We start from the raw sequence: 12444 nt of genomic DNA, 5'->3' as shown, positions 1-12444 counted from the left end.
AGGCAGAAGTGGCTCCATCCGGCTCCCTATCCAGCTGCCAGGGAGAGCAGTTGAATGGGCTGGGTGGGGAGGTGCAGGGAGAGAAGGACAGAACCCTTCTCCTTCCCAGCCCCCGACAGGTCAATCTGGGTGGACACTTCTACACCCCCCCATGCCTTCCCTACAAGTCACCTCTTGACTGGGCAAATGTGGAAATGAGCACCTCAGCCTAACGTAGACCCCAGTACTGCAATGAGCTCTGCATGGGTGGGCTCTGAAGGATGGTTAAATCAATTATTGTGTTTGCCATAGTTTTAGTTTAATGTTTTAACTAAGTCAGGAAGCTCAGAAAGGGATCCAAAAAAGGGAAGATGCACTATAGAGTAAATCCTCCAGGAAACTAAGAGATGCCATTCTTCATGCAGTCTTTAGTTTCCTGGGGCACACTTCCTTCTGGAGCAGAAACAAAGCAACCCAGGACAGGGCAGTCACAGGCTACAGCTACACAGAGTAGTAGAAAGTTTGTTACCTCATTTCTGTACACAGCTTCTATTCACAATAAAGGGTTTATCTTGACACTGTTCTGCTCACTATAAAAATATCACAGGCTACTGCACCCACAAGAAGTCCCACAGACTTAACCAGTGGTTCCTTCAGGCAGATTCAGTTGCAGGATCAGGGTCTAGGCACTCAAGCATGAAAACTGGCCTCTCTCAGGGCCAGATTATCAGCCAGTTACTCTCACTGGAGAGCAGTTACTTATTCAGGAGATTAACACTGGGCCATTTGAATGAGAAACTTCTCAGAAACATGAGTAAGGGGCTCACTATCTGGCCCTAAGAGAGAGTCCAACTTTCAAGATAACTGTCATAAATATAAAGGGAAGGGTAAACCCCTTTAAAATCCCTCCTGGCCAGAGGAAATCTCCTCTCACCTGTAAAGGGTTAAGAAGCTAAAGGTAACTTCGCTGGCACCTGACCAAAATGACCAATGAGGAGACAAGATACTTTCAAAAGCTGGGAGGAGGGAGAGAAACAAAGGGTCTGTGTGTCTGTCTATATTCTGTCTTTGCCGGGGATAGACCAGGAATGAAGCCCTAGAACTTTTAGTAAGTAATCTAGCTAGGTACATGTTAGATTATGATTTCTTTAAATGGCTGAGAAAAGAATTGTGCTGAATAGAATAACTATTTCTGTCTGTATATTTTTTTTTGTAACTTAAGGTTTTTGCCTAGAGGGGTTCTCTATGTTTTGAATCTAATTTCTATTAAAAGTCTTTTTGTAAGAAAACTGAATGCTTTTTCATTGTTCTCAGATCCAAGGGTTTGGGTCTGTGGTCACCTATGCAAATTGGTGAGGCTTTTTTATCCAACATTTCCCTGGAAATGGGGGGTGCAAGTGTTGGGAGGATTGTTCATTGTTCTTAAGATCCAAGGGTCTGGGTCTGTAGTCACCTAGGCAAATTGGTGAGGCTTTTTACCAAACCTTGTGGTTTTGGGAAGTATTTTGGGGGGAAAGACGTGTCCAAACAGCTCTTCCCCAGTAACCAGTATTTGTTTGGTGGTGGTAGCGGCCAATCCAAGGACAAAGGGTGGAATATTTTGTACCTTGGGGAAGTTTTGACCTAAGCTGGTAAAGATAAGCTTAGGAGGTTTTTTTTCATGCAGGTCCCCACAGCTGTACCCTAGAGTTCAGAGTGGGGGAGGAACCTGGACAATAACACTGGTTTTGATGGGACTACTTTTGTAAGCTCACTGCTAGGGGAAGGGGTTCACAATCTGGCCCTTTGTTAGGGGCAGCGGGGGAGGGAGAGGAGGGAATGTAATCTATGTTCCCCAGTCTATATGAAACTACACCATTTAGTGGTGGAAAGGAATGCAGGATGGGCAGGCACAAGAGCTACCTGTGGGAATGCAATCACTCTTCCCATTGCTATGTCAGCTGTCTTAGATCCTGAACTCCAGCAATATTTGCATTCTAGTCCTGGGCGCCTCTGAAAACACTGGCATTTTTGTTGAATTGTGTTGTTGTTTTGGAGATGTGCTTGGCAATGGTTACTAAGGACAATTACAAGATTAACAATTTATTTTCACATATTAAATGTAATCTCCACCAACATGTGCACTCAAGTGTCTAGAGTAGAGTAAATTTTTTTAACATATTAGCTACACAAGGTATTTTAGGAGAATCTAATTTCATGCAATTATTAATGTGTCTTTTCTAAATCAGAACCATTAATTCTGTTTACATAAAGTATATGTATCATTAGCATCAGACTTTTTTTTTCTGGAAGTCCGAAGCAGTTTTAGAAAGAGTGAGACTTGTCACACTTTATAGTGAAGTTCCATTTTTTTCATAAAGGTTTAATAAATTATTCCTGTTATAGACATGAATACCATGCATAATAAATGGTTGTGAGCACATCATTAGAAGGAGGTAACGATGGATTGTTATATGCAGCCTATTTACCTTTTTGACACTAATAATCTATAACAATTTATTCATCATTTATTACTCTTTATAAACTATTTATGAATGGAACCTTAATATAAAGAGTGACAAAAAGACTATTACTTGGAAAAGGTGCAGCACTGATATCCCTCAATTTATGCATAATATAGGTGTAGTATGTCCAAAGCATTGCCAATTCCCCGACCCTGCCTTTCCACATTTGCTCCCAATGTACTTCTAAACAGTTTTTGATGGACTCCCTCTGGGTATGACAAAAGTCTGCATACCTATTCAGTACCCAGAACCTCTGCTGAGGTCAAGTGTGTTAGTTAATGCCAACTGGTATGGTGCTTTTTGTGATATGGACTCCTGTTTTCTAGTATCTACTATATATCGATTGACTCATTTCATGTATGCCACCCAATGCAGCATGTACTTTTTTGATAATTACTTTCCGCAACAATTACTTGTGATTTTGACTTTCATGTGAAATGCTTCATATATCATTACCACTCTCCTGATCCATTAAGTCTCATTCTCAGCACAAATTTAGAAAATAAGAACATAAGAATGGCCGTACTGGGTCAGACCAATGTTCCATCTAGCCCAGGATCCTGCCTTCTGACAGTGGCTAGTGCCAGATGCTATGAACAGAACAGTGCAATTGCTAAGTGATCCATCCCTTGTCATCCAGTCCCAGCTTCTGGCAGGCAGAAGCTTATGGAAACCCAGAGCATGGGGCTGCGTCATGGACCATCTCATCTAATAATCATTGATGAACCTATCCTCTGCAAACTTTACATAATTCTCTTTTTGAACTTTTCTGAGTTTGATTTGTATGAAAGGTATGTAAGAAGGAAAATGTTTCCTTACCTAACAGAGCTGCTGCCAACATCAAGATCCTGTGCAGTTACAGCACCTATTATGGTCCCAACAGGAGTATCCTCATAAACCTCCATGGTGTACATAGGCTTGCTGAAAACTGGAGGTTCAGCCACATCCAACACATTGATCTTCACAGTGGCTGTATCTTTGAATGGACCCACAGAGTGGAATCGATGATCAAGATGCACATTGGAGGCCTCTACTTTAAAGGTATATGCCTTTTTTGTTTCGAAGTCTAACGGCTGTGGTAAGGACAGACAAAAAACATCATCAGATCTGGCAAAATAGCTTTGTAAAAGTCTCTTCAGACTGTACAGTTTAACCTGCTATTGATGTATCAGAGATTGGCAAACTTAATTCCCATGTGTTCTCAGCAGATTAGAGATCCGTCCAAATAGTTGGATTATATTATTTATTATTAGCATTATGGTGGCTTCCAACTAAGCCCAAATTCACACAGGAAGGTTGGGGTAGAGCTGGGAATTGAACCAGAATCTTCTGTATCCCACTCTAGTATTTTAAACCCAAGCCCCTTTTCCTTTCACCACAAAGAACTACAGAAAGAACAATTATGGTGGAAATGGATCCAAATCAAAATCCTGCTGTGTAGAGATGGGTCCAAACCAAACTTTAGTGTTTGGCTTGGAATCTCAACCCAGACCTGAATTCTTCTTTTTATTCTGAAGAAAAAGCCAGGAACACCCAACAAACCTGAAGAATTTGAGTAGGGGATGTAGTCAAAATCCAGATTTTAATTTTGCAAATTGGCAACAGCTCTAACCTATCGTGGATTGAATGCAACATGGCAGTTTGGGTACAGCAAGCTATAATTGCTTAACAGAGCTACATACTAAAACGGGATTACTTTGATTTGAATTTATTTCATTATAAAATAATCTAGTGTTCTTGGTTTTAGTAAAGTGACCAGGGATATCTCTTCTGTGCATTATTGCAGTGATATTCTGTACATTATTGTACTCATATCTAGTCAGAAAAATACAAAAGCTTTACTATCAATACAGCATTTGGCGGGATTGCCTCTCAAGCTTCTAGCATTTTACTGAAACAGTCTTTTCCTGATGCTTAGATAATACTGGCATCTAGTGGCTTTTAGTTATAATAGCCAAGTTAGAAAATTTCAGTTTAAAAGGATATGGTATTTGAAGAAAAACACTAGGTTACAACTGTAGGATTGAAGTAAGAATTGCTTGTTTATTTCATTTCCATCATCATAACCATCACTACATTGTCTCCCAAGCAGTTTTCATTTCTAGCATGGGTTTAAACTCTGCCATTTTCTGCTCTTGTCACAACAAGACTATAATTGGCCAGAGGCTGGGCTGGCATAAATAGGAGTAGTTCCGTTAAAGTTAATGGAGTTATGCTAATTTACACCAGCTAAACACATTGCATAATGGTTTTAAATCCTTGTGAAAGTCTCTATATTTTTAACATACTATATGGCCAAGCTTTTCAAAGCTGGGGACTTAATGTTAAGTCAATATATGGCATGTAAATAATCAAGCTTGAAAACTCTGACTATGGTATGCTGCTCATATCAAACTGGGCTGTCTTCATTCAGGAAAAAATGCCAGAGGAGTCAGTGTGAATTTCGCCTGGTTAAGGACTGCAGAATTGGTCTGACAGGGATCACTTGTAAAGCATGGGCCTAAAATAAATATTCAGAAGTTTTACTTTCGTTCCCCTCCAGTGCCACCTCAACAACCCCATATTCCAGGTTGAATGAAACATTTTTCTCAAACCCAAATGAAACATTTACTTTTCATTTTGCGCATTTTATTTAATGCCTCTAACTTTTTAAAATAAATTTGAAAGAAAATTGAAAACAAAAATTGTTTTGAACCAAAAAATCAAAAGTTTTTTTTATTTTTATAAAATGTCAAAATGAATTTCTTGATCAAGATTTTTTTTTATTACTCCAATGAGTTAGCAACAGCAATGTGAATTTGCAAAAATGTTTGTGTTACTGAATCTGCATTTTTCACCTAGCTCTAGGCAGGAATAATGTTGGGACCCAAAGAAGTTATTTGTGTTGCAGATGGCCCTGTCTGACTGGATGTCTGCTTCACCTTTTATCTGTGGCATAGTGAGTCTGTAATATGGACTGCCCAGAAACATAAACTGTACTGAATTGAAAGAGTCAAAATAATACATTTTATAGTACTAATAAATACACTAGTGATGAATGCACCATTTCAGACAAAATACAAATGGCCCAAATGGTGGCATCTTCCACTATCTAATCATGTAAATTCTGCATTTCAAAGACTGCCTGTCAAATAAATGTAAATGGGATTTATATAGGCCAAAGTATGTCTGCAGATGCCAACTGACTCAGATTTTAGGGGTTTTTTTGTTTTCATTTTTTTTTTTTTTGTAAATATCATTTTGGACAAGAAAGAAACAAGTGCAATAAGGTGTGGAAGCTTTTAAGCATCATTAGTTGTTCCCTGTCCTCATTCCTCCTCATCTAGCTTCTTACATACCCAAAGTGCTCTCAGACATTTCATCCAACTCTAGAACGGGCATTGGAAAGATTTGCTTTACAACCTGTAGCTCTATGTAAATGAGATTTGCAGACCTCAACCATGCAGATAATTAGTGCAAGTCTTACTATACACCTCAAATCCTGACATCCAGTTGACATATTGGGCGTCTGTCAGAAAAGTTGATGGCTGAATATCCTGGAGCTGCCTAGTTCCCAGACTAGATTTCTATAAATTTTTCAAGTTTTATAAGGTCTGGAATGTAGTTCCTTGGTATTGTTTTTGTGGTTGCTTCTCACATCACAAAAGAAGGTATATAGCGCCCTACTCCTAACAGTCAGCTGTAGTTTGTTAAGGTATTCTAGCTGCCAAAAAAATTTCACATCTGTGCTGCCACCTGGTGTCTGATCTATGTAACTAAACCCTATTACGCACATAAAGTTCATAGTGTTAGTAAACTAGTAACTTTGATTTTAAAGGGCTCTGAGCACAGCAGAATTTGCACTTGATAAATATTTAGTTCCTCAGCTAGTTTTTCCCAAAAGATTCCCCAGTCAAATCTCTATTTCTAATGTGATGATTAAAATGCTTTAAAATTCATGAAAGAAGTTAATAGAGACAAAAAATGAGGTTGTATTAAAAAGCCAGGGTCTACGGAAGTTTTGCTAAAAATCTGTAGAGTTGAATATGTAATGAGCTCCTTTCTATAGTTTTTTTTTAAACCTATTGAAAATTCTTATCTGTACCATAGACGTCTATTAACTTCAAACAGACCGTTACAAAAAACCTGCCATAAAGAAAGGCAATCATTTTGCTTCATTTCATAGGATTTTTCCCATAAGGGAATGACAGTTCTGCTAGCACCAATGTGCCTATTTTTTCAACCATGTAGCTGTAGAGCTATTATGGGAGCATTTTGTAATGATCTCCTGTCAGTCTCATAACAAAAGAGTTTGGCTCTCTTGGCAGGCCCTGTCTTTCTTCTCTCTGTTTCGGCTATTAGCTACTGTATACAGACTCTTAGTAAAGCACTATCAGTGTATGCAGAGCTGTGTATAGCAATATCACTTTGTAAATACTAAAATAAAATAACACATAATGACAAACCACACTATTTAGCTTCATAGGAGGTACCAGGAACTGGTTTAATTAGTGTGAACAGGAAAGCACATCAACCCCTCTGATTTGAAAGTAGAGGTATTTTGAAATATTACTGCTTCCCTTACCCCATATAGAAGTGAAGGAATACTGACAAATAATACTTTAATGTAAATTGTGTAAGGAAAATGCAACAGAGATTTTTTCCTCCCCAACTAGAGGAGGTTGTCCAAAATTCTAAAGTTGCAAAACATGCTTACTGAGTTGTCTTGATAAGGATGACATAGGTGGGAAAATAACTGTATGTATTCATCTCATTCTCAGAATGAGAAAAATAAGAGCTCACAAAAAGTGCTGGACAGGCAGCCTCATGACCTCCAATATTTATCCATAGAACAAGTACAGCATGACACAGGCAGAACAAGCTTCCCCCAAACTGCCACATCCATATTTCACAGTTCTGTCATGGAGGGGTTTGGGGATGGGATGGTGGGCCAAGGTTTGAATGAACATAAAATGTGATCTGTTGAGACTGCCAACAAGGAAGTCAATGCGCTGTCATTGGGATGATGTGTTTTTGTAAAGTCTCAACAACTGATCCACAAAAATGGGCTGACCACCAACTTTAACACAGACTTCCAAAATATCTGTCGGATGTTAACTGTTTTTTTTTTAGTAACTACTGACTTGCGCTGGATTTGAAATAGTAAAAATAAAAATAAGTGACAGGGCATGCTGGTCTGTTAAGGAAGGTTCCAGCTCCAACACTGTCCTACGTTTCTGATGAGTGTGCAGAACGAGCAGCATGCTAGGAGCTCTCGTCCAAGGGACAGCTAGGAAATGTTAGCAGTTACCTCCAGGATTGATGAGAAGGAACAAGATGTACATAGGAGCTCCATTCTCTCACAACAGGGAGAGAAGAAGCAGCAGAAGGAGTTCTTGGTCTTGGGTGGCAGCTTGAGAAAGATCTGAAGCCACATGGCCAGGGTAAAGCAGCCTGGAGATGGTTTGCTTTCAGCCACCCACAGGAAGCCAGGAAAAAGAAGGGGTTGGGGCTTATTGTTTATGTTGCACTTTTGTGGTTTTGATCTTTTTGTTAAGACCCCAGAAAATGTCAAGGACTTTAGACAGAGGTGAAGGAAGTGACCTTGAGCAGAAGAAACAGTTTAATATCTGGACTAGATGCCAGCTTCCTTTTAGGGACTTCCAGATGGAATCGGACAGAAGCTCTGCTTCACGCAGTTCACCAAGGTCGACACAGATGCTCAGTAGAAAGCCTGTGGCCCAGGCAAAGAATGGGACAGGAAAGGGATGTTGATTTTGTTCTTTGATATATTTGGACTGTCATTATTCCAGAAAGGTGTGGCCTAGTTAAAATGGAGTGTTAATCCAACTTCCCAGTGAGAGCAAGTGAGGAAATGGTTGCATTCCCATGACTGTAAGGTAAGATCCTGTGACAATGTGGCACATCAATGTTTGTTTTTGCATGCAGTGTGATAAGAATGTAGTTAATCAGCCTTGTAATAATGAATTATGAGCAAAATTTATTCAGAGTGTATACAGTAACAACTAGAATGTTTAAAGTGAACTGGTGGTGATAGATGTCTAACCAAAGGATAAATTTCCCACTCATCTATACGGAGCTCAAAAAATGTTACTAGCCCATACAAACTCCTGCAGTAAGAGTTTCAATTCTTGAACTGCTACCAAACCCAACCTCCCGCTCCCCCCAACCAACCAACCAAAAAAACCTGGCAACACTGGCTGATTTGGTCTTTGGAGACTCAAGAGCTCCACTTCCTGTTTTTGATCACTTCATTAGCTTTGTATTTTTTGATGACCACCATCATCTTTCTGATAGCATTCTTTGCTTTATTGTGGGTATCTACCTATGCCAAAGGCTTGGCATGTCTACTCCTCCTTGTTAAAATATGAAGTCTCCCCATATTATACACACATGGACAATCCTCTCTTACAATTGACTGTCTGTGCTGTGCTGGGTATCAGTGTCTGCAAAAACCCTTGACGTTCCCTTGGGTCACATTAGTTTACAGGTTTTAGCTCTCTTGTAATATATCCTGGGGCATGTACAAGTGTCCTGTTATTAACAGGCAGCACAGCTTATTGATTAATGAAGCCTTTTGCTTTTTTGTTACTGTGAGAATTTTTAAAAAGGGAAATACACCTTTGAAGTGCAGGGATGTAGTGTATTCCAGAAATGGCCTTACAGTAACCATATTATCTGTGCTAGCGAAATAATGGCTGATTTGGTAGTTCAGAATTTCTGGTTGTTTTATAATCACTTTGTAAGTGTCCATTTTTTTTTGTAGGTGGTCTTGTTTCATATACTCAGTGGTATGTGATGGCTTACTGGAAGAAGGTTTAGATACTCTGGGAGCTCAGGTGCAAATTCCATAGGTCTGACTCAATATTCATCCTTCTGAGGTAAATAAACTTAGTGCCGTACAGCTTGGTTCTTTCAAGTGTCTCTCGCTACTTGCTGTGGTGATTAAGGATCCCCTATCAGTTCTGGTAAGATTAGGGTTTGTCTTGGTGTCACAGGGAAATATATATTAAAGAGACAAGATGGCTGAGTTAACATTTTTTTATTCGGCCAACTTCTGTTCATGGACCTTGGTCCTCCAGGCTGCGGGTTAGGCACAGGGCTAACAACCCTCTCCCGTAAAAAAAAAAAAAAAATGTTACGGGAACAGCAACAGAGAAATCTACCATTACTGTGTGTGATGGCCTTCAGGAGTCAATGACCCGTATGACTGTCAGTGGTGAAAGACGAAAGGAAGTTACTGGCAGGAAGACTGAAGTGCTCAACACCAAGACAAAAACCAAACTTGTTTTTTGTAACGTACGGACAATGTATGAAACAGAGAAGCTAGCTCAGGTCACAGCAGAGATGAGACGCTACAGCTTACACATCCTGGGTGTCCACGAGATGGATGGGATCAGGAAGATTAACAACTGCCTTGGGAGAAACTTTGCTGTATTCTGGATGAGATGATGGACAACACCATAAGGGTGTTGCCAATCTTTTGAAGAAGGAAGTGGAGCATTTCCTGCTTGAATGGAAGTCCATCAGCAGAAGGTTTAAGAGAGCCAGACTGAAAGGGAAACATAATAACACCCTGATTCAGTGCTCTGCTCCAACAAATGACAGTGATGGAGAAGTAAAGGACAAATTCTAACTTACATTACAAGTGGAGTTAGAGAGAGTACCATGCCACAACCTAACTATTGTCATGGGAGACCTGAATGCCAAGGTCCGTAAGGACAACACAAAGACAGAGCAATTGGAAGACATGGGTGTGGCATCATGAATGAAAACAGAGAGAGGCTTTTTGATTTCTGTAATATGAATGACCTAGTGATCGGTGGAACCCTATTTCAACATCGTGAAATTCACAAGCTGACATGATGTTCTCCAAATGGCAGAGATAAGAACCAGATTGATCATATAATGATCAATGGCAAATGGCGATGCTCACTGACAGATGTGAAAGTGAGAAAGGGTGCAGATGTTGGCAATGACCACCACCTTGTGACCTAAAACTGAGATGTGTGGTCCACCAAACAAGGGGCATAGACGTTATGACATTCACAAGCTAAAGTCCCCTGAAATACAGAAAGCCTTCATTCTGCAGCTAAAGAACAGGTTTCAAGCACTTGCAAACCGTGATAAAGAGGAGGGGAATGAAGATGAGGTGATCAACAAGAAGTCAGACAAAGTAATAGCAATTTATACACAAAGCAGTGAAGCCTGTCTAGTCTACAGGCAGAAGAGAAGGAAGGAGTGGATTACACCCAGCACATGGAATGCCATAAAAACCAGACTAACCCTGAAGAAAAAAAGTTTTAGACACACAATCCCAGAAGCTGAAGGACAAATACTGTGAGCAGTATAGAAAAGTGCACCAGGAAGTCAAATGCCTTGTGAGAGCAGACAGACAACATTATATTGATAATCTGGCAACACAAGCAAAGGATGCAGCTGCTCTTGGTGAACAAGAAACAGTCTACAAAATGACATGGCTTATCAGTGGTAAACAGCAGACACCAAGAAACACTCTCATCAGGGACAAACTAGGCCACCTAATAACAGAAAAAGAACAAGAAATGCGCTGGACAGATCATTTCAAAGAATTGCTGAATAGGGAGCCACCTAAAGAGGAAACAAACATCCAGGAGGCAGAAGAAGATCTTGATATCAACACAGACACCCTAACTAAGGAAGAGATCATTCAAGCCATCAAATCCTTAAAAAATGGGAAAGCTCTTGGCAAGGATAACTTGCAGAATGCAGAATTGTTCAAGTTAAATCCTGAGTTAGCAGCATTTATCCTGGCCCCTCTATTTACATCAGTCTGGGAAAGGGGAAAAGCGCCAGATGAGTGGACCATTGGGGTTATAGTGAGGATACCAAAGAAAAGAACTCTCTGTGATTGTAATAACTGAGGTGGTATCACACTTTTATCTGTGCCAATCAAAGTATTGTGTAAGATCATAGTCCAGCATATATCAGAGGCAGTCAATAGCATTCACAGAAAACAGCAAGCTGGTTTTCAAAAACAGCATAGATGCACAGAGCAGACTTTCACTCTAAGAAACGTAATAGAACAATACTTAGAATGGCAACGGAAACTCTACATACATTGCATAGACTCTGAGAAGGCTTTTGATAGCATTCACAGGACCAGCTTTTATTTCAACTTTATATGCAGTATTGATCACAGTGAGCTCAATTTTGAAGTGAAAACAGGAGTATGTCAGGGTTGTGTCATGTTTGCAATCCTCTTCAACATTGCCATTGACTGGGTAATGCAGCGTACAACAGAAGACATGTCAAGAGGCATTAAATGGACACCCTTCTCATCCCTTGAAGACCTAAACTTCGCAGATGATCTCGCTCTCCTATCACATACCCAATGCCACTGTGCTGGCTGTACAACAATGTAAGTTAGGTAGACTTCATTTTGTAATGTATACAAAACCTATAAGAAGTATAAGAAGTGCTCTGTGTAAGTTTGAAAGCTTGTCTCTCTCACCAACAGCAGTTGGTCCATAAGACATATTAACTCACCCACCTTATGTCTCTATAAAATGATAGTCACTATCTATGAAACAGACACATTTACGTGCATAGAAATGAATAATTGTATGTCTAACTACTAATATTTATGAATTGTTTAAAAAGCTGATTGATTAGGATGTTGTTTTTAAGCCATAAAGAATTCCCCCCTACACACACTTTTTAGCTTCATTGCTTTCATTTTCCTTGGAGCTATTCCTATACCAACCACACAGTGGTGCTAAATGCCAATAGAAGCCTCTGACTTGCAGAATGTAACATAATCTGTTTCTTGTTTATAGAATGATCACTGTAATAACTAAACTTATACACCAGATCATATCTTAAAGCTAAATGGTCAGCAACTCCATTCTGAAATTTAAGATGTGCACCTATTCCATATAAAAAGAATTGGCTTACAAAATCCAGCTAGTGCCAGAGAAGC

General features: G+C 39.7%; 1 protein-coding gene across 3 annotated transcripts in view; it reads right to left on the bottom strand.

Moving 5' to 3' along the window:
- Nucleotides 1-12444, bottom strand: part of CDH12 (cadherin 12) — an 822829-nt gene that overhangs the window by 38642 nt on the left and 771743 nt on the right. For all 3 annotated transcript variants that reach the window (XM_074944993.1, XM_074944992.1, XM_074944994.1), the window contains one exon: nt 3303-3556. In XM_074944993.1, coding sequence (XP_074801094.1) covers nt 3303-3556 — 254 coding nt within the window. The remainder of the gene's footprint in view (nt 1-3302; nt 3557-12444) is intronic.

The sequence above is a fragment of the Natator depressus genome, chromosome 2 (genome assembly GCF_965152275.1).
Source record: "Natator depressus isolate rNatDep1 chromosome 2, rNatDep2.hap1, whole genome shotgun sequence".
NCBI classification, from domain to species: domain Eukaryota; kingdom Metazoa; phylum Chordata; order Testudines; family Cheloniidae; genus Natator; species Natator depressus.
The sequence above is the reverse complement of the archived record's forward strand: the minus strand, read 5'-3'. Positions and strand labels throughout refer to the sequence as shown.